The sequence below is a fragment of the Hirundo rustica genome, chromosome 3, assembly GCF_015227805.2.
Source record: "Hirundo rustica isolate bHirRus1 chromosome 3, bHirRus1.pri.v3, whole genome shotgun sequence".
NCBI lineage: Eukaryota > Metazoa > Chordata > Aves > Passeriformes > Hirundinidae > Hirundo > Hirundo rustica.
In genome coordinates, this window is record NC_053452.1 from 74112011 (window position 1) to 74132831 (window position 20821).

Genomic DNA, 20821 nt, shown 5'->3' on the forward strand with positions numbered 1-20821 from the left:
ATATTAAATTCTGTTGAAAAGTAACTAATTTCCAAAAATATTGGGGAAAAAAGAAAAAAGGTTAAGAGAAGAAATTATAAAACATGGTCTAAAAATATTTTAAAAATCAAAAGCATTGAAATCCTCTGCATTTTCAGGTCACTAACACTGTAACTATGAAATATTGTACTTAGGGCATTTAAGAACTCATAAAACACCTGAAAATCTTAGCATACCCCTATTCCTTGCCAGCCCTGATAGAATTTTTCTCAAATTTTGTATAACAACATAAAAGTTTACAGCAACCATAACATATCTCATTAATACCTAGACTAACCCTTTTCCACTTTTCCTTTCACTTTGTTTAACAGCTCAACCATCTTTACAGTGACACCAAAGCCAATATTTTCTGGTTATCAGTGGATTGATTTTCTCACAAAATATGCAAAATTAGCTTCCATTTATTATTTAATGAATAATGGAATTATTATTCCATTATTCAGTATCAAAGCTACATTAAACCTTAAAGTAGTATTTTCTTACTCCTTCAGCTTCTTGGTCTTTAAAATTATGGTTCAACAGGTGATTCATTGAATTAAAATCTCTTCTAGCTTTTCACCTACTAACTATATTTGTGTAGTTATCCATGTGGGTAAGCTTTTGTAGAAACTGTGCCTGATGAAATAAGGAAGTCAAATACAGAAGTAATGAAAACTCTTCTGACTCCTCAGCTGTCCCCCTAATTGATCAGCAAAGAACTAAAACTCAGGATATCATGGTTTCTTAAAGCTGAGACCCAGAAAACACCTAGAGGTTTTTTGCAGTGCCGTAGCTTTGGTCTAACTAAAAGATTAAACTGTAGCAGAAATGGACTTCACTAGGCTCTTCTGATTTACAGCACTGCTAGCACTCACTGAACCCTGAAACATTGGCATAATTACCTCCTCTTAAAAGTGTAGTGAAAGGAAGTTACTGTGGGTCTCACACGGGTAAATCATCTATAAATGAAGATTTCCCTTACACCAAGAGTATTGGTCCATGACAGAACCGACGCCTTACCAAGTACCACTTCTACATTTTTAGCAGTTGCAGTGGGGTGTTGTGGGTAGGACCATGTATACATCCAGAGCTTCATTCACAGAATTTAGTTTATCTTTTTTAGGGTAGAAAATTCTAGTGGGATTTTTTTTTTTTCTTTTGTCATAAATAGGCTTGACTTTGTGGGTTCTTTGTCATATTTCATGGTTTCTTGCTTGAATTTTTTTTGTTTTCATGACCACTTTGAAAATATTCATGAAGATCACACCCTGTGAGAACAGATTCTGCCACCTTCACAGCTCTTTGCTATCCCAGGCTCACACTACTTGTCAGGAAGCAGATGGATAATCGTTATGAGTCCTTCCATCAAAAACCCCTGAAGCACCCTCAGGCACTTCTCCTGGTTTATGTTAAGGACAATTCCAGCAAAGGAAACATACTCCCACTTTTTCTTCTTCATTTGGGTCACCACAGTACAAAACTGTGGGCGTGTGTGTGAGCACACATATTCACACAGAGCGTACTTGTAAAATCATTATTGCCTAGTTCCTTTCTTCAAGGCACAAAGAACACTTTGTGACATTTAAGTTATTGTCAAAAATAAGTAAAGGGACTTATCATTAAAAATACAATAATCTATTTCTAATATGCATTAATGAAAACATTGCTGTTTACTTTTTTAAGTATATTACCACAGGGAAGTAGAAGACAAAGGGCTTCTAATTTTCCATCCTTATAACCATCAGATGGGTTCTGGTGAGCAGAACACCAACTGTCTGTAGAAACAAAGTGGAGAAGGCTTCCAAAAATGTGTTATAACTCTCTTATAGACTAGAAGGTGACAGTAAGGACAAAAAAGGAAATCATTGTGTACAGAGTGCCTGTGGCCACATGGCAGCTAAAGACAATAGCTTTGTCCAAGTCAAGCATCTTCCCATGAATGAAGAGAGTGGAAAATACTCTGAAAACCAGGCCACACTATTTGTGAATAGGGTGCAGTCTTACATTGAGTTACAACAAAAGTAGTGTTTAATGAACATTGATGATCGCAGAACAATACAAATCTACAGCTCAATTTGAAATCTCCAATGTCTATACACAAAAGGTCACAAAAGGACAACGCTAAACATGCTCTGACTGACTAATGTTGATTTCATCTTTAAATGTGACTTTTCATTGTTTAAGCAGGTTTGAAAAGACATTAGGAAATCTGATTTAATGCATTTTTGAACACATTTTTCTTAGCTGTATCACAGTCACACAGTAAGTTTCTGCAGGCATATTGAATGTCATGAATGATAGAGTCTGCCAAGATCTGAAGAGATAAGCTTTAATAACACTCATATTTTATAGTCTTTCCTTCTCAAGGACATCCAAAAGAATACATATAGCATTACTGGAAGGAAGCTGATGTATCTTTAACAAATTTCCATTTTCTTCCCTCAGTTGCTTACAGATGAGGTGTGCACAAGGGCTTACCACTTCTCCTGAATTGACCCCATGCATGCTTCCTTCACGGTTAAGAAAAGATCAAATCTAGACAAAATGAGATTTTTTGACAATGCTTCTGTTCTTTATGTAAACATCATATTCAATAACAAACAAGGGGACTTAACTGAGCAAGTTCTTGGTTTAAAAAAATAAAGCCGTATTTATTCTGTTGAATTATCAGATCATTTTGTCAAATGTCACCTTTATGTTTGATTTTGACTAGACAGAAACTAAAATCTTATTATTTGCGCAGCTCTGTGTATGGCCTCCTTAGGCAAACTCTTTTTTCTTCATTAACCCTTTTCAATACCTTTCTCTTATTTGTTCCACACTGATGGCCTTGAATTCATCTTCATTATTTTTCTCAAACCGCCTCTATCCTGCGTATCAACTTTTTTTCTTTCAACAAAATGAAGAGAACAGTGTTGTCAGGACTATCTGGGAGCATGTCCAAGTAGTTCATTGACTGAAATAGATCAGCACCTCAAGGTATGAAGGCAAGCACCAAAAACCTTAGTTTTTAAAATGGACTGGTTCAAAAGCACAGTTGTTAAAAATCAGCAAGGCTTACTCCCTCAGTACCTGGTATTTTCTTTTAAAAAGAAGAGCTCCAAATTTGTCCTCAAAATAGCTATGACCTGTCACTGGCCTTGCACTTGAATTTTGCGCAGTAATATTTTCAAAAATCAGCTTCAGAGTGTGAAACATCAAACTATCATTGCTGCATGGACTAGAAGCATATATGGGTGCCTCAAAACACCAGAGGAAATAGGTATTTCTAAGCAGTATATAAATATTTTTTTTTTAAATGCGTAATCATTAACTTGAAAAGATTATTGGGGTAATGTTTTATCACTTGGAAAAAAAAAAAAAACCTTTGTTTGCATAGCATATATGAAAACTGTAAGCATTGTTGAACTGTAAGCATTGTTGAACAATAGAAATCAGATAAACAAAGTTGCAAGTTAGATTCCGTAGGGCTCAGTCCTGATATTGATCCTCAAGTGGCACAATGTGAAAAAAGAATGATGAATTTTAATACTCAAATGCATGCAGATAATTTATTAAAAGTTCTGTATGACATTTTTAACAAATATTTGCTCTTAAAATGCATAAAATGTGAACATATGTGTTTCCATTAATGTATATAAAACCAAAACCCAGTGTGATTAAGAATTTTAGAAGAAAATTAATTCCACTGTTTTAGAGTACTCTACGTGCTTTTAATTTTCCTAAAGTACCTTTTTACCCAAATTCCTAACAAATGAGTAACATGGAACTTCTTTTATAGATTTTTTGCCTTGTAGGTTAAATGTTCCAAATATCAATTAAGTTATTGCTCTAGAAAATAATCTTCTCTTACAGAATATGTAATCTTCATGTTTGCTATTGTTATTTACATGTTTTCTACATAGTGAAATGTTTCTGATTGTATTACAGCATTTGATCAGTAAAACAAGTTGTTCTGCTACTATAGAACTGTGTTAACTAGTGAGCATATCATTTTCAACTTAAAAAAAATTAAAAACAAGAACACAAAAACCACCATCAGTCAAATTACTTTTATCAAGTTGAATTTGTTTTATAGTACATGCCTCCATATTGTCAAGGTCAGTAAGTGAACAACAAATGTAGGTGTAAAAAACGGTAGTGTGACTTAAAAAGATAGTTGAGGAAAAAAATTTCAAGGAAAGACAGGTTCTGCAATTGGCATCTTTGCTAATGGTAACCAGCTCAGGTGGTTTGACTTGAGGAGCATTACATGCAACATCACTATGGGCCTAATCATGAAACTTAGGAGAAATACTCTGGCACCAGTTCATACAGGCAATGACCATACCTTGGATAAATTGGCAAATACCCATGAAGTTTAACACGATAACCTCATTTTAACATTAGATAAATCTAAGCCACTCTTTTTCTAAACAGCTTGGAGCTTTGATTCGTATTTCACTTCAGAAAAGCCACTGAACTGAAGAGAAATTTAGAGGATAATCAGACTTAAGAAATACTTCAAGTTATCTTATTTCAGTATTTGATCCATCAACTGTAGTTTTGTATCACTACATGTAAGCAGCTTTGCATAGTTTCCTATCATCCATGGTGTAAAGATAAAAACACACTATCATAAATCAAATTAGCACTAAACTCTCAAGGACTGTCCATCTCTGACCATCTCAGTAGTTTTTATTGACTGATGATCGAACACTCACACTAAAAATGTAGGTAGAAATAGAATAATTAATTGGTTTCCAAGTAAAATAACTGGTTTTATCAAAGTTTTGCTGTGTGAACTGTTGGGGCAGGATTGAAAATATTTGCTTATATACTTAAAAAAGTGAAAGTCAAATTTTACAATTGTGAGCTATGAGACTCAGATTTTCTTAGAAATGTTTCATGCTTGCTAGTGTAATTATTTTAATTATGGACTCTTTGGTAAATCATGCCCTAATTGTGCAACTTCTAAATAACAGTATAAATGTGAGTTGATTGATATAGCTGACATATGTTTAGCTCTTGAGCTGATTGAAATAGCTGGTATATATTTAGCTCCTAGGGAAGGACAAAAGCCCAAATGGATGGCAAGTTCTATAATAAACTAATCCCTAATAAATTTACCCAGATTATTACCTAATCATGTATATGGGTTTTTGTTGTTGTTTGTTTGTCTTGTTTTTTGGTGGGGTTTTTTTTTAAGAAAATTGTTTTACATTCAGTATCAGTTACCTTAGGACAAAAAACATTTTAAAGTAATAGCTATTTCTATATTCAGAAAAATGTGACAGTTTGAAATATTGTACTGGACATACATAAAGGGCTATGTATGAAGATGGCACACTCCTTGAGAGTGGAATATTTCTGCACCTTTTGAAGCAAGCTTGATAAGCTTTATTCAATAAATTTCTGTGGAGTAAGTAATCAGTTAAATATATGTGTTCACAAACAAGTCCTTATTTACAGGACTAGCTATGATTATCTATTGTGAAAACAAGCACCACTCACTTGCTGGCAAGTTTTTAGCAGAATTAGTGCACAGTCTCTGATTCAGCATTTTTGTATTTTCATGTCAGGATGAAACTGATGGACCATTTATATATTAATCTATCCCTTTTCAATTTCCATCTGAAAAAAAAAAAAAAAGAGTTCAATATATCGTAATAGACGCTAAAGGCTGGGAAGGAATCAAAAAACCCTACTCAGTCCTCTTTGACTTCTCCATATTGCTGATTCCATGAGGGACATGGTTCATATAGCCTAACAAGCCATCTAAGAGTTATCCAGCTTAAGTCAACCTTGTCTAATCCTTCTGCCTCTTTCACTCTCCAAATGCTGCAGAGGAGCCCTAAGGCAGGACTTAGTCTAGGAGTTTAGTTTTAAGACAGAAATGAGGACTTCCAGATTTTTTACTTTTTCCATGGATTTTCCTAGTAAGTTAGAAAAACAAAGACTTTCCAAGAAGAACCAGAAAAAAACCTGATTCAAATATACATTCCTCTTTCATATAAGTAATCACTTTCCATTTCACTATTTCAAAATAAATAAGGAAAATGACAAAGTGAAGGGAAAAGATCAAACACAGGATCAAGGTACAAAAAAACTTTTAAAAAATAACCCAAACAAATATTTTTCTTTCAAAATTATTCTGCCCAACCATGAAACCACATTTGTCTTCAAAAATATGATGCTAACCTTTAGCTATACATACTGAAATCAGATAAAATGTTTTTTAAATTAGTAAACACCAGAGACACACAGTGAAATAAAGACAGAAGAAAAGAAGAGAGGAAAAAAGTAATCATAATTTGAATTTAAAAGGACATCAAGTCTCCCAAACACAAGTTCCTGACAGCAAAGTAGGAAAGCTCTCCCTGGACTGTTCTGTCAGTTATGAAGCCTTATACAAGAATTAATGATTCTAACAAACAGTTTTTTTCACAATGGAAGATTGACAGACACTTTCAACATTCCTAGATCAATTGATTTCAAATCCAAATAACCATTTTCTGTGAGTGGAAATACTAATATAATAAAGCACACATTCAGTTAATGTACATTAGTGTATTTCTCCAAAATTTTAAGTCTCTAAAACCCATAAATGAATTTATCTTCCAATTCATGGATAACAGAAAAGTTTATTATGAACTAAGAACAAACTTTGTGATCTAAACTCTACTGTGTAGCAGTGCTTTAAACTACTCCTACCTTAGCCTCCATTCACAATACCAGCAGGGAACCTCTTTTTCTATGCTCCAGGCAGAAATACCTGGAAATGGAAACACTTTAAAAAACTTATCTAAAAATGTGTATTTCATTTCAAAGCAACGTGCCAAACACATTCCTAGATGAGCTACTGTGTTTCAACAGCATTTTGGATTAGAAGAATCATGTTCAAGGAAATCTGAATCATGACTGATCCAAGTCGCCTGCAAATTTTGATGCAAGCATAGCTTTGCAGCAATGTAGAAAAAGCAGTCTTGACTTGAGCATTGCACCCATTTGTCACTTATAATATATGCCTAAAGAAAAGGGAAAAAAAAAAAAAAAAAAAAAAAAAAAAAAAAAAAAAAAACAAGGCATGGTGGTTTTAATTCATTAAGAAGTACTTTTAAAATAAATTTATATTATGTTTCTGAGTTTGCTACATGTTTTACATAGCTCTACTGTACCACCTATTTTAGCCAAATCTGGCTGAACTCCAGTATTGGAATAATGATCATCACATTTGTTCTGTATTATTTGCATTACTGAGAGCTTTAGTTGTTTAAATTGAGGGTGCCCAGCACAATTATTACTGTATCACAAAGGAACCAAAGTATTTGGGGGGAAATGAGGTGGGAGTGAGGAAAAGAAAGGAGGAGCAAAGCATGGATGGCACAGGACATGCACAAAATTATAAGCATTAATATAGCAGTGATCTTTGATTCTCCATAATCCAGTTCAGATGTGACAGCATAATGACATTGTCATTATGTTATCATGCGGTTTAATCTAATCGTCCAACATACATTGCAACATAATACTATAAAAAGCTTATTCAGGAAAAAATAATTTGCCTTGCAGATTGGGGAGTATGGAAATAAGGCACCCTCTATTTTCTCTTTTGCATTATTGACATACCTTCTAGTAATTGTTCCTCTGAAAGAGATTAAAGAGGATGAAGGTTAAAACTCAGAAACAGACAAGGTAAATAGATTAAGCAGCGGACAAAGATCTGCTTTATTTACAATGGCTACAAAACGTTTTGTTTGCTTTTTTTCTTAAATTGGGGAAATTTTCTGTGGTACAAAATAAATACATAAATAAATGGGAAAAAAAAACCTAAAAAAAACCCCTAAAACTAAACAAATAAAACTAAACTCTAATATCGAGTTTAGAAAAATTCTTTTTTTTCCCGTTTTTTATCTCTGGTGGCAGAAATAATTTCTTTCAGCAACCACATTTAAACTGGAGGTATTACTTGAACGTTGCACCTCTTCAAAGAACAAGTAGCGGTCAGTAAGAAGCAAGTTATCAGTAAGAATAAGCAGTCAGTAAGAATACAGGTTATCAGGCAATTGTGCAAAAATCATTTTACTAGACTATTGGTGTTCCAAACACTGAATGGGAGGACCTGGGGATATTCCAGAAAGCCCACACGGATGAAAGCTTTCTTAACCCACATTAAATCTTGATAATGCAATAATGAGTCTTTTAAAAGGATAAGTCTAATTCCCCTATCTAGTGCAATAAAGACTGTATACAGCTAATCAGCTTTGCCCTTTCAATTAAACTCGTCCAGGACGTTCTATGTAGTCAGCACCCTGAATGAGTCATTAAAATTCTCGTTCTGTAAGACTTGTGTGCAGTGCACCGTTGTTTCTAAATTCCATTAAATCCAAACGGTCTTTATCGCCCCATGACCACTGTGACTTCAATCAGCCAATTTAATTACCTTACAAAATTGTCAGCAGAAGCAGCAAAGAAAAACAGGAAGGGTTGTGACGTTATCAAATTGAAATCTTTCTCTGTGCTGTTTAATCTAGACCAGTCAATAACAATGCTTCTCAACTCCTTGCTGCCTTCCCGAGGCTCTTAACCTTACTCTTCTTTCAAAGATTTCTGTTGTTGTTTATAAGACTGATTTTGAACTCTTTTTTGTGAGGATGTTAACAGATATTGAAAGCTTCTCCTTGGCAGTAAATCTTTCATTTGCTTTGAATGCTGGACTTGCCAAGACACGGACCCCCGAGGGCTGCCATAAGTTTGGCTTGCAGATTTTCATCACACCCTTGATCTGAAGGCAAGCTGCCTTCCCCACTCAAACAAGATATGAACATTTTTTTGTTTCTCCCAAATAGAGGCAGAAAGTTTATCTCCCCCCGCTAAAAGGATGTCAACGCAAAATCCAAAGGAAAGTAGGTACACACCCAGGAGGGTTAATGGAAGTCCCTTGGGAAAACTCCACTCGATTACCCAGCAGGTATTTTTCACTCGACCTCTTGTCTCATACACATCTCCACAGAGCTAGTTCCCACTGTTGTGCCATGAGTTCGCTGGCTTTAATTGCTGCAATTTTAAAATGGTCTCCTGAATCCCAGAACCATGCGGTTTGACACTCGCTATCACCTCCACAGGCAGTGGATGCAATGAGCCAGCCTCTTCTCTGGTGTTGCCACACTCGAGGTCGTGAAAACAATTATATGGAGACGAACTAATCTCTTTGAGACAAAGGAGCTCAGGTAAGAATATGTCAGATGCAACCCATGCTAAACCTTCACAGAGGAAGACTCAAAAGCATCTAGCAATTCCCCTCTAGGAGTTCCCACAAAGGAGTTGAAAAATGAGCGGCATTTTTCCGAAATCACAGAGTACATTATTTTTCAATGTTTTATTTGCTATGATTATCATTTTATGCAGGGCAACAGGAAAGTGCTAGGCTTCATAAGGACTTGGTGTGGTGGATTTTTAGGAAAAAAAAAAATAGTCAGTAGTAAGAAACGCTTCTGTTGAGAGTTCAAAACTCTTTCTTTTTCCCTTGAAAAGTTTTTTCCTGTGTCTCTCTTGACTTTCTTTTGCTTTTAAGCTGGAAGAAGTCAAATGTGTGCACACACCCTTCCTTTAAAGTTCATTGTAACACAAAACATTCAGCTCCCTCTCTCATCTCCTTCAAGTCACGCAACTCCAAAGAACCAAAAAGTCAAAACTACAGGTATATGCCTCTACTTCTCTTTACCCTTCTTGAATGTCCTGAAGAAAATAAAACATCATACAAAGTAGGTTAACACTTATCAGGCAATTGAGCACCCTGCAGTGGAGATCTTTAGTCGTCCGCCACATTTCCACGAATAATGAGAGCAAATACAGCGGCCAAACCTCTTTCACCCTCTCGTCACAGGTCTCTCTTCACACCTTTGCTGTAGGAAAGACGAATTGCTCACAGCAGTAGAGACAAGGCCGGAAACGGGCAGTTTATATAAAAGAGAGCATTTTAGAGCGCTCCAGACTTCAAAGCGCTGGCAATTAAGCTCCATATAGTTAGCAGGTACGGGGGGGGGGGGGGGGGGGGGGGGGGGGGGGGGGGGGGGGGGGGGGGGGGGGCAGGGGAAGGGGGTTAAATAGCCCAGGCTCTTACTGCCTTGGGCAAGACAAGGGGTTGGGTTTCTGAAAATACAAGTGAGCAATTTCAGGTGTTTCACAGCTCTTAATGGCTTGTTAATTCAGCATTTCGGGGGACAGGGTGTTGAGATGTCTTCAGGAAGTAAAGTCAGACCTAAGGAAAGCAGCCCGACGTGCCCAGCCGTCTTGGGCAGAGGGGAGGATCGGCTGGGCTCTGGATCCGCTGAATACCCTGGAATTTCTTGTGAGCCGCTGCCATGGGTCTGAGTTTACACAGGAGCAGTGAATCGGAAAGCTGCGAAATGTGATCCCCGATAACGTAAAGGATGTGCCGGCCGTCACGTATTTTGGCTTTTGTTCGGTGCCAAGTGATAAGGAAAAGGTTTCCATCACACTTAGCGCAGCGGAGAGACAAATACTAGTCTGCTGCTTTTCTCCCTCGTCAAGGTGGGACCTGTCCTGTTATCCGCATCGATGGTTTAGGGCCGTTCCCCTTTGACACTCTAGAGTACAGTATATACAAACCTCACCTTCAGCGTTCCCGGGGCTCGCTTGTGAGAAGCTGTGCCGTCAGGAAGGGCAAGAGAGGGAGCTTGGCCACATGCCCCACGAAGAAATGTGTCATTCAATTCAGAAAAGGGCGCCTGGTGTGATGCCCGAGCACCACGTCACCCAGCTCCAGCAGCAGCAACAGGCGGTGTCCGGATGCCTAAGCGAGTGTCGCTGGGGAGGGAACGGTGCCATCGCACCAGCCTGTCTCCGTGTTTGCTCCATAAGGTACCGGCAGAAATAGCCTCCAGAATTTGACAAATAACCCGGGCGGTTCGACTTCCCTGTGTGGCTGCTAAAAGGTAGCTTTAGAGGGAGAGTGAGGGAGAGAAAGGACATGCTGGCTAGTCCCAACAATGAGAGGAGGCGCCGTGGGAAGGACAATGCGAATCCATGGTGGCTAATTTGCACAGGAGGAATGAGGGGGCTGCAGCTCTGGCAGGCTTCAAGCTCTCCCCTGTTGCCATAGCACTGCTGGCTGAGGAAGAAGAGCGGGGGCTGGCAGGCTGCCTTCTGGAGGGAATTTCCTCAGCTCTCGCTTCTCCTCGGGAAGGACTCCACGGCAGCCCGTCCTCCTGGTCGCAAGGACATCCCGAAGGGACCGATAGCACGGGAACCCGGAGAAGGAGGTGGGGAATTCCCCCTCAGAAATAACCAAAGCTTTTCCACAGCTCAGTCCCTGCTCCCTCCCTCCACCCTGCTACGCCGTACACAGAGACAGAGATGTCAGCCTTTGAGGAAAGTGTGGAAGTTCTGGTGGTCACAGACCACCAGAATGACTTAGCCTGGACTAAGCTAAATCTAGATTCCTTTAAAACAAAGATGTGCAACAGGCCCGGATGAGCAGGGCAAAAATCTTCTTGCTCTTTTCAGGTCTAATATTCTCCACGACAAAACAAACTTGCAAACTACTCCCTTCCTAGTTCTAACGTTCAATGATGGTTTGGTGACAATTCTTTTCAGAGGCAAGGGAAAGCAGGCAGTAGGATTTCTACTTCGCTGCTACAAACAGTGGAGTGAGCACGACTCGTTGGCCAGCTGCGTGACCAGGACGCAGTTGGGTTGGGAAGTCAGCCCAGTAAAACATACGCATGCACCACCATGTCCCTGGGTAACAGAGACCCGCTGCATCACCTTTCAGCCTCGGGAATATTTATTGCTCTAACGCTTGCCAAACCGCTGCTCTCTAGGCATGTCTCTAGAGGTACACTGGACTAACAATTCAGAGGGAATGCCACTCTAAAGAGGGAAACTCCACCTCTTGCTAGTGCTGTGACGAGGAAGACGATTGTTTACATAGCTGTACCTGAAAGTAACTCGGGCTCCTAGAGACATTCGCGGCGCCCGTGGAAAGACATGACAGCCGGCCAGTGCCAGATTACAGGCATCCTAGCACTAAATTCACTGCCATGATTATGGATCAGAGTGACTGCAAAACAGACCCCACAATGATACACGGGCCCGTTTAGCCATGTCCAAAGAAACAGGCATTCCTGAGGACGGTTGCTAAGAGCAACGTGCCTTAAGCACCACCTTTAGACCAGATGGAAGCAGAAAAAAAAAGTGCTGCTAGGAATTCAGCACACGAGATTGGTAAGAGCTTGGTGACTTTTTAATCATTACTCACCTTCCCCTCCATATAAAAGTCTGTGCGGGGGTGCTGATTTAACTTAAAATAGATACAAACCGAGGCACTATTCCCAGGCAAAGGCAAGAGATTTCTGTGCCCCACAGAAACGGATGCAGCGGCTGCCCCAGTTTATCGCGGACAGCGCGAATGCGGGAGATCCGCTTTTCCTCCCTGCGCCCGTGCTGTCGGCAGGCACAGAGGATGCCGCTTGTATGGGGGAGCGATTTTCAGCCTGTCCCTTCCTGGCCGCCCCCCGCCCCCCGCCGCACCTCCCCCGCGGTACAGGAGGTGGCTGATGCGGAGCTCCCATCGTAGCTCGCCCCGAACTAGAACCGAAGGACATCCCCGGCTGTACAGACCCCTTCGGACCTGCTTTCCGAACTTTCCGTCCTGCCCTTCCTCACTGCAAAACTTCTGTGGGGGCTACGGGGGCTGGAATTTGTCCTTCGCTTGCTTGCTTAGACACTCGAACACGCGCGCTTGCACAGGCAAGCTGGGATAACTTTTAAACTGTAAACCCTCTCTATTCTTGAAATGTCATTCTGATCTGCCTCTTTTTTTTTTTTTTTTTTTTTTTTTTTTTTTTTTTTTTTTTTTTTTCCGGCAGAGGGAGGAACTCCTACAACTTTCCTCGCATAGAGAAGCAGTGCTTTTGAAAGGTACAGCAAAGCTCTTCCCCGAGCACCGCTCAAGACATAAATCATCTCTTCCCTAACCCTAAACGCCACTCAAGTGCCAAGCAAACAGACAGATACTTCAAGGGAAATCAGCCCAAAGGTCTCAAATCACTGCGTTACGCCCGCACGGGATCGGCTCGGGGGGAATCAGAGACGGGCGGCCGAAACTTAACAACTACTTGACAGGTTTTTAACTGATCAAGGGCCGTATTAGCCATGCTTTCCCCCTACAATGGAAACAATAAAGCAAAACAATGGAAACAATTACGAGGAAGCCACGCAAGCTGCGCAGAGCCTTAGGCAACCGCCTTTGCCAGTCTATTTTCTATTGTTATTATAATTATCATCACCATCGTGCCGTTACTACGGCTACAATGAGCAGCGACAGAAAAAAAAAAAAAAAAAAAAAAAAAATCACACAGCAATTCATCCCTCCGGATGCAAAATAAAGAGGCACTCCGCTGTCCGACTCCGGTAGCACGTCCCAGCTCTCCCCCAGCATCCCCTTCTGAGTCAATCCTACGTATATCACATTCAGGCTTAAACACACAATGAAAAAAGTGTCGGGGAATCTTACCAAATCTTAATACATGTGTGGTTCCTTGAGAATATCCAATCCACAGTAAGCAGAGAAGGAGTCTAATGGTGCATCTGAAGACTGAATTAGTTACAATACGGGAAATAATCTTCATGATGTTTCTATGCACACACGCGCTGCCTTACTTCCCCCTTCTGAGCCGTCAGGTTTCCCGGTAGGGTGAGAATGAGGATACGCAAACTGATGGCCCTCAGACACGATCACGGCATGGTCACAGAGAGCAGAGAGTCTACGCTTCCCAAACCCATTAACAATCCCCGCATGTTCTTCATTCACTGCGCCAAGGAGCAACCTTCAACTGCAAGGAATGGTGGGACATCCATGTTAGTCGCGGGAGAATCCTTGAGAAATCCAAACACACACAGCGTCCAGCCGAGTAAACCTGGGAGGCGAGAAAGGAGGAAAATCAATAGGTAATCCAGCTCGAGAAATCGCTGAGGTACCGCCACATAGCGAGCACCCGCCGCTTCACCGGCGGAGCTTTTGTCGTGCTCCCATTCTACTGCACTGCTGCACAGCTCCTGACGCGAAGCCAAGATTAAGTGAGAGAAATTGAGATAGCTCTTCTCTGCTTAAGGCTGCCTGCCAGACAGCCTTCCCGATTTCTATTATGCAACCGATCTGATCGCCCAGCTTTGTCGGGGGAGGGGGGGGGGGGAAGAAAAAAAAGGAAAAAAATAGAAAAAAAAAAAGGCACCTCGGTTTTATTTACATGCTTCTTATTGTTATTCGTTATTCAGTTCTGAACAATAGCTATAAGGGGCGGGGGGGGGGGGGAGGGCTGGAGTGGGGAGAGGGGTGCTACTAGAGGGGAGAAGGGAATCGGTTGTGTGAAAATTAATTCCTTTATCTTACTAGCTGGCTGTTTGGGTCGAGATCACTTAGTTTTAGAGCTGTGAAAGAGAAGGCTGACAACAAAGTCATGCAGGTTATCAGAGTAATGTTCGAGTTTGGCGGGGGGCGGGGGGAAGGATAATGATATTTACAATCATTAACTGTTACTCATTTTAATGCATGTAGGATAAATGCTAAGCTTGTGTACTGACTGTCCCTAGGAACTTGCTCCGGACCCAGTGATAACGGAGCACCAGGCTGCTTTTGCAAAGTAACAGGAAGCGGCAGCGCTGGAACAACCTTGTTGAATGCACAGGTCTATTTCGCTAAACTTGCTTGAAATTGCAGGGTTGCTTAAGAGACAGTAACTTCAGCATTTACTAGTTTATGATTTTTACTTTATTCTGCCACTCTCTTATTCTGTACTCCACTTTCCTTTCATTCCAGTATTATGGTAATGTTGCTGTTCCTCCCTGTACTATGATATGTGTAGTTTATCATTTTGCTGTCCTCAGTGAGAACAGCAGCATTTCCCAATTTGATAATGGGATACTGACTTTATATCTGCAAATGCAGCCATAAACTTTTGTTTTTTGACCAGGTGTTCCAAAGAAAATAAATCTATTCTGTGGACTACTTCAGATTTTCCTTGGAAATGCAAATAGTTGTGTGCCTGCATCCACTGAAATACATTAAACCATGACTGTCAGACTTTGCAATCTAAGTCAGGATTTGCTGAACCTACTTGAGCTTTACTACAAACACTGAAATATAATTCCTATGGTTCCCATCAGGAAAATTAATTTTTTTTTTTTCTACATTCTGCCTACAGACCTCTTTTGTCTCCTTGATCTCCCTCCTTTGCTTTTCATTAATAAAGAAAATATCACTGGGAGACTTCCCCCACAGATACATACAGAAGAACATAGAATAAACCTGACTTTACAGAAATAAATATCAATGATGCCAAGCTAATGAGAACACTCTGTGAAATCTATCAGAAGCAGAGCATGGCAGAAGTGAGTTACAGTTTATTCTTAATTAACATCTGCGTTGTGGACCTGTAAATAAGAGCAGCATAAGGATCATAACTTGTAGTGTTTGTGCTCTGTACCCCTAGAAGTGTTAGCAATTCACAGTAACTTTTTATCATTTTGCCTTACTGATTTCCTCTGCACACTTTTACTTAAAACACTGTAAAATGCTGATGAAAAGAAATGTACATTCTGCAAGAGGATTATTAAACATCATTGATTTTTTTTTTCCTTAAGATGGAGGCATAACTGCAGTGTCAAATATAAGTATCATGAATGGCTAGTTCTGCAGTCTAGCAGGGAATTCAGTCAGACGATTTGACTATTGGAGCACTTTAAAAAAAAAAACACCTAGTGTTAAAAGCAAGGACATCTAGCGACTCCTTCAGTTCACACTTAGAATATCTCCCCATAAAAAAATTCAGAGAGATGATTTTACTTCTATTTACTATTTCATTTGTTCTCTTCTTCTCTTTTAATTTTTTTCTTAGTTCAAGGAGAAATAAAACCAACCCACGTGAATACTGTGAAAGTTCACTGCCTCCCTCCCTGCTGCTGCTGAAATAAAGGATATTATTTAGATATGGTTTTAATTGCGAATGCTCAGAAGCAGCTTGCAGTCTAACCGGATTTTTTTAAAAATTATTTAATTTTGTTTTGGTGAGAAGTTTTGAAAATATAATATTCGTCTTCGTGTTTAGCACATTAAATGCGACATAAAATTTAGACAAAGTGACTCCTGTTACTAGTTTGATTTTCTAAGGTCTCTTGAAAACGAAAAACAAATACAGCTACCTGTAATCTCAGCCCAACAGTGCGCCTAAGTCACGGAGGCGTTTAGAACTAGAATCATAAAACAACTTGTGGTTAATTCCCGTTACTATTAAGCACTCGGCAGCCCACGCTGCAGCCCCTGGTCTGGCGCCTGAGGCTCACACCGAGTTTCCTTCCCCCGCGCCAGCCCCCGCCGGCGGCGGCGGGCTCAGCACCGCGGACAGCGCCCGGAGCGGCCCCGGGCGTCCCCTTCAGCACCGCGGACAGCGCTCCCGGCCGCCCCTTCCCCCCGCCGCAGGTGTCAAAACGCCTGGGTGTTTCACCCTTTCCAGTCATTTCACAGTAAAGGAAAGGAAATTAAAATCTCTTATCGGCTTCTTTAAAGATATATATTATGTTAGCTAGCCAGCTATTTTATGGCATTTTATGGGTTCAGAAGAAGTACCTGTGTCCTCCTTATCTACTATCAGATATCGCCTAATGTTGTGTTCCCTCCCCCCTTCTTTCAAAGCCTAGCTCCCACCTTGAAGAAAAGTCGCAGTTAACCCAGAAATATTTTTCTCAAGAATATGTGTCCCTTATATAAAAAAGCAAACCTTACAAGACTTCAGATGTTTAGAACACAATATTTGGTTACTGAAGATCACTCATAAAATTGACTGAAGCTTAGTCTTCCCCACCCTGAACTCCTCTTCCGTAATTTGGACTTTAACTCCACTTCTTCTTCATGAAAAATAAAAATATGCTTTTGTGGATCCTCCACACTGATTTCAACATGAAAACAGGTAAATACTTTTAATGCCTTTCATATTTCTTTCCCTGTGAGATGTAGAATTCAAGGTCTGGAAATCCCTAATAAAATGTCTTGCAAGATAAGCCGGCCTTCTGTTTTGTGATCTTGTCACCACCAGCTCTTTTCATACTAAAGTCTATATGAAGCTGCCCTCTACACTTCAGTGATCATCACCTGGGAAATCTACAACTCCTTGGATATATGTTTTGATTAGTTTTGTCAGCTATTGTAGACATGGTGGTAACACACTTCTAATACACAAGGACATCTTTAATACACAGGACTCTGTTCAAGTGTAGCTGATATGAATAATAGTAATCCAGCTATAGACAGGGAAAGAAGAAGAGACAGTCTGAGGCCTTACATCTTTTCTGGGTAATAAAAACCTACTACAGTTTTAGCCGTGTGTCAAGTATAAATGGTGTACATTATGTACATAATGTTTCATTTGGAAAAGGGAGATATGTGATTCTGATTACCTTACTATATCAGGAGCTTTTTCCATCAGATCTAATTTTTATGTGCTGTTATCATTTTAAAAGTTAACCCATTTCCAGCTAGCTGCCACCTACTGGGATGTATAGTTTTATCATATTACTTTTAAAAGGAATGGGCTTTCATTTTCAGGTCATAGCTGTGCCCAAGTACAGATAGTGAGGTTTTTATATCACGTAATCTACTATTTTGACCTCTCACAACAACAGCTGCTATAAATTTAATGTATGTATAACATATGGTCCCCCAAATGTTTCTCAGACATTTTTTGGACATTTTTCGGCAAAACCTTGCAAATGTTTCAGATTCACATGCCACCACAGTCCTCCTGCTGTTGCAATCTGGTGTGAGGAGAGCCACAGCTTACTGCAACACCTGACCAGCATCTCCAGATCTCTAGAATCGAGTATTGCAGCTTTGCTGACAAAGCAGTAACACAGTCCTCCCTGCTAAAACGTTTGCCAAAGTGTTCAAATGAATGTTGATATTATCATTTAAAACACATTGTGGCCCACTGGCATTTCACTCCCACCAGCTATGAAAAAAAAAAAAAAAAAAAACCACCCATAAGTCCTTCTCTGTTTATTATCTCAGTCCAAATTTACAACTAAGTCTCTGCTGCACCAATGATTAATGACATTTTAAAATGGTAATTAATTTTTAGCTAGTGGAAAGACTTGTATTCTAATTAATGAAGTGAATCTGCAATAGACTTTCTTGTTCAGGCACTTTTGGTTATCACAGCAATGCACTTTCCTAGCAAGTTTAAGCAGCAAAAACAAATACTTTTGACATAACCTACAGATCAGCCTTTGGTCCCTTCAGTTTACTTTGGGGTGGGGGAATCTGTGCAAGATTTTGGGCGGAAAATTATGATGCTTCATGCTTTTCCTGCTGTACTCCCCCAAAAGTTTCTAAGGATAATGTGAAGAGAGGTTTCCATTACAATGTACTCATTCCTTCTCAGTCCATGCACGGCTCTCGCTATCATGCCTCCACTCCGTAGGCAGGAACGTCTCTTGCCTTCCAGAGTGTGTCAGCGCCCTGGCTACTTTAGCGACGGCTGCTCACCCAAATAATGCTGATTTTGTTCAGAAATAAATGACAGGGTTACCGATAAGCCTTAAGGGGGACTGGCTGCGCCGTTCGGTGGGGGCCGGGTAGGGGCAGGAGCAGACCTTACGGAAGTAGAGACTGTTGTCCACCCACAACTCTGGCGAAGTTAGAGCCCATTTCTCACCTTCCCTCCCCCATGAGAGCGGAGGGGCACATCCTCAATGCAGCCGGTTCGGCCTCCCTGAGCCCGGCTCTGGAGCGACGCTCCGGCTGTGGAAGGGAGTTCCGAGCTACCGGGGGGAGCACCGGGCCAGGGGCATCGAGGGGCTGGGCTGCCCTGGCCTCTTGCTCCTTCTTCCCACGCCTCCACTTTCAGCGTGGGGACAGCAGCGGCTCTGACGATGCGGAGCAGCGATGGAAGGAAGGCAGGAAGCCGACAGGTCTGCTTTCCTCACAGTGAGGGACAGACCCGGGCGGCAACAGCGCTCGGGTCGGCCGGCTCAGTGACCGTCTTTGCCCTGAGACACCTGGCCAAGAGCCATCGTGCTTGTGCAGCTCTCGGCACAACGCGGCCACGGTGCATCCCCCGCCACCCTCGGCCCCTCGCAGCCCCTCACTGGCATGCAACCCCTCCGGCCGTGGCGACCAGCCGGAGACCCCGGGACATCCTCCTACCTTGAGTTGCGGGAGGGGAATCGGGGAGGGAAGGAAGGCGGAGGCGGGGGAGGAAGGGCGGTGGCAGGGCGCCGGGGACAGCCCGGGCTGCGGTGCAGCCGGCGTCCGGGCACCACTGACGGCGGCGGCAAGCGGGGAGGGAGGGAAGGAGGGAGCGAGGGAGGAGGGAGAGCGAGAGGGAGGGAGGGAGAGAGGGAGGGAGGGAGGGAAGGGAGGAAGGAGGGAGATCCGCCTCCCTTCGGGAGCGCTGCACAGCGCCCTTTAAAGGAGCAGAAACCCGCTTTCTCTTCGGCCGCCACTGCCGGCCCCCTACGCCGCCAAGTCTCGCCGGTGCCTGCCGGTCACCGATGGGCGCAGGGCTTCAGCCCAGCGCCGTCCTCCGAAGACCCCCAACTCGCCGGACAGTGACAACTCACGGCGTTAAATGTCCAAGCTCCTAATTGAGGTCCCCGAGCCCGTTTTATGAACGCGGAGGAAGTGGGAGTTGGATCCTGCCGGCTGTGAAACAGCTTCGGAGACCCCTGCCCCGTTCACATTTTCCCCCGTGGGTGCGGGGGTGAGTGGAGTGCTCCTATCTCAGCCTGCGGGGGTGCTAGAAAAATCTTCGGCTGCTTCTCGACTTGTTCTCAGGCTGAAACCCGCCTACCTGTCCCCTCTCCTTCCTTGAACTAGCGGATACTAAGCTCGGGCACTTCCCCGGACTGGAAGAGGATCCAGGGAGCGGGCGATCACATCTGCCCCAACCGCCACCCTCTCCCCCCCCAACCCTGCCCCCGACTCGCTCCTAAGCCTCAACGCTGCGGGAGGGGGGCTCTGGTAAAAGGACCAAGGCCTCTCTGATGAATTGGGGTGGGAAATGTGTCGTCCACCCCGCCTTGCGGGAGTGCCAATGATTTCCTCCCTCGCCCAGCCGCACTCGCCCCCGCAGCGCCACAGGCGTCTCTTCGTCTCTTCTGAGCTTCTCCCGATTTTGTTTCGTGACTCGGACATGCCTTGAAGAGCTGCAGGATTTCCCCTGCGCCCTCCCCGCCCCCCCCCCCCCCTACCTCCACAGTGCAGCCTTCTCGAGGTCTGACCTCCAGGCAGATGTGACGAGCAATTTGACAGGAAAATCCCTGTCTCCTCGCCTTTCCCTCACGGAAAATTCCTGTTTCCGGATGCGCCGGGGGAGCGCAGCCTGTAGCCCACAAAGGATGCTCAGGCGTTGTCCCGCTTCATCTACCCAAGCGACCAACCTGTTATCAGAGGCGGGAGGGGAGAACTCAGCGTCGAAGAGATGGGGCTGGTGCGGGTGGGGGTGGGTGACTGAAAAGCTCCTATAATTAAATAAACAGCAGAGTTGTTGTGCGAAGTAAATAAATAGTCAATGATCCCATTGTGGAGCCGAGTACAGGCGGCACACATTGCAGCGGGCTCGTAACGATTGGGCTCCGGCCGCTGTGACTTGCAGCTTAATCGGTCCCACAGCACATCCCTTAATTACTTGCAGCACACTTCCACGGCCGACAAAAAACTCATTAGTCAGTTCATTTGCCTGAAGCGGTAATGGAGATAACTCTTGTTAAAAGCAAGCGCGCTGCTAAAGCAAAGCGCTTCATGCCA

At 42.4% G+C, this 20821-nt stretch overlaps 1 protein-coding gene across 7 annotated transcripts in view; it reads right to left on the reverse strand.

The window, feature by feature from the left end:
* GRIK2 (glutamate ionotropic receptor kainate type subunit 2) overlaps positions 1 to 20369 on the reverse strand; it is a 362746-nt gene extending 342377 nt beyond the window's left edge. For 5 of the 7 annotated variants that reach the window (XM_040059108.2, XM_040059110.1, XM_040059105.1 and 2 more), the window contains exons 1-2: positions 19220 to 19353; positions 13538 to 13940 (exon numbers count right to left, since the gene is read on the reverse strand). In XM_040059108.2, the coding sequence (XP_039915042.1) occupies positions 13538 to 13652 (115 nt within the window). In that variant the 5' untranslated portion in view covers positions 13653 to 13940; positions 19220 to 19353. Of the gene's footprint in view, positions 1 to 13537; positions 14135 to 19219; positions 19354 to 20265 lie in introns of those variants that run through there. The other 2 variants (XM_040059107.1, XM_040059106.2) reach the window with 2 other exon arrangements.
* Between the last annotated feature and the right edge of the window lie 452 nt (positions 20370 to 20821).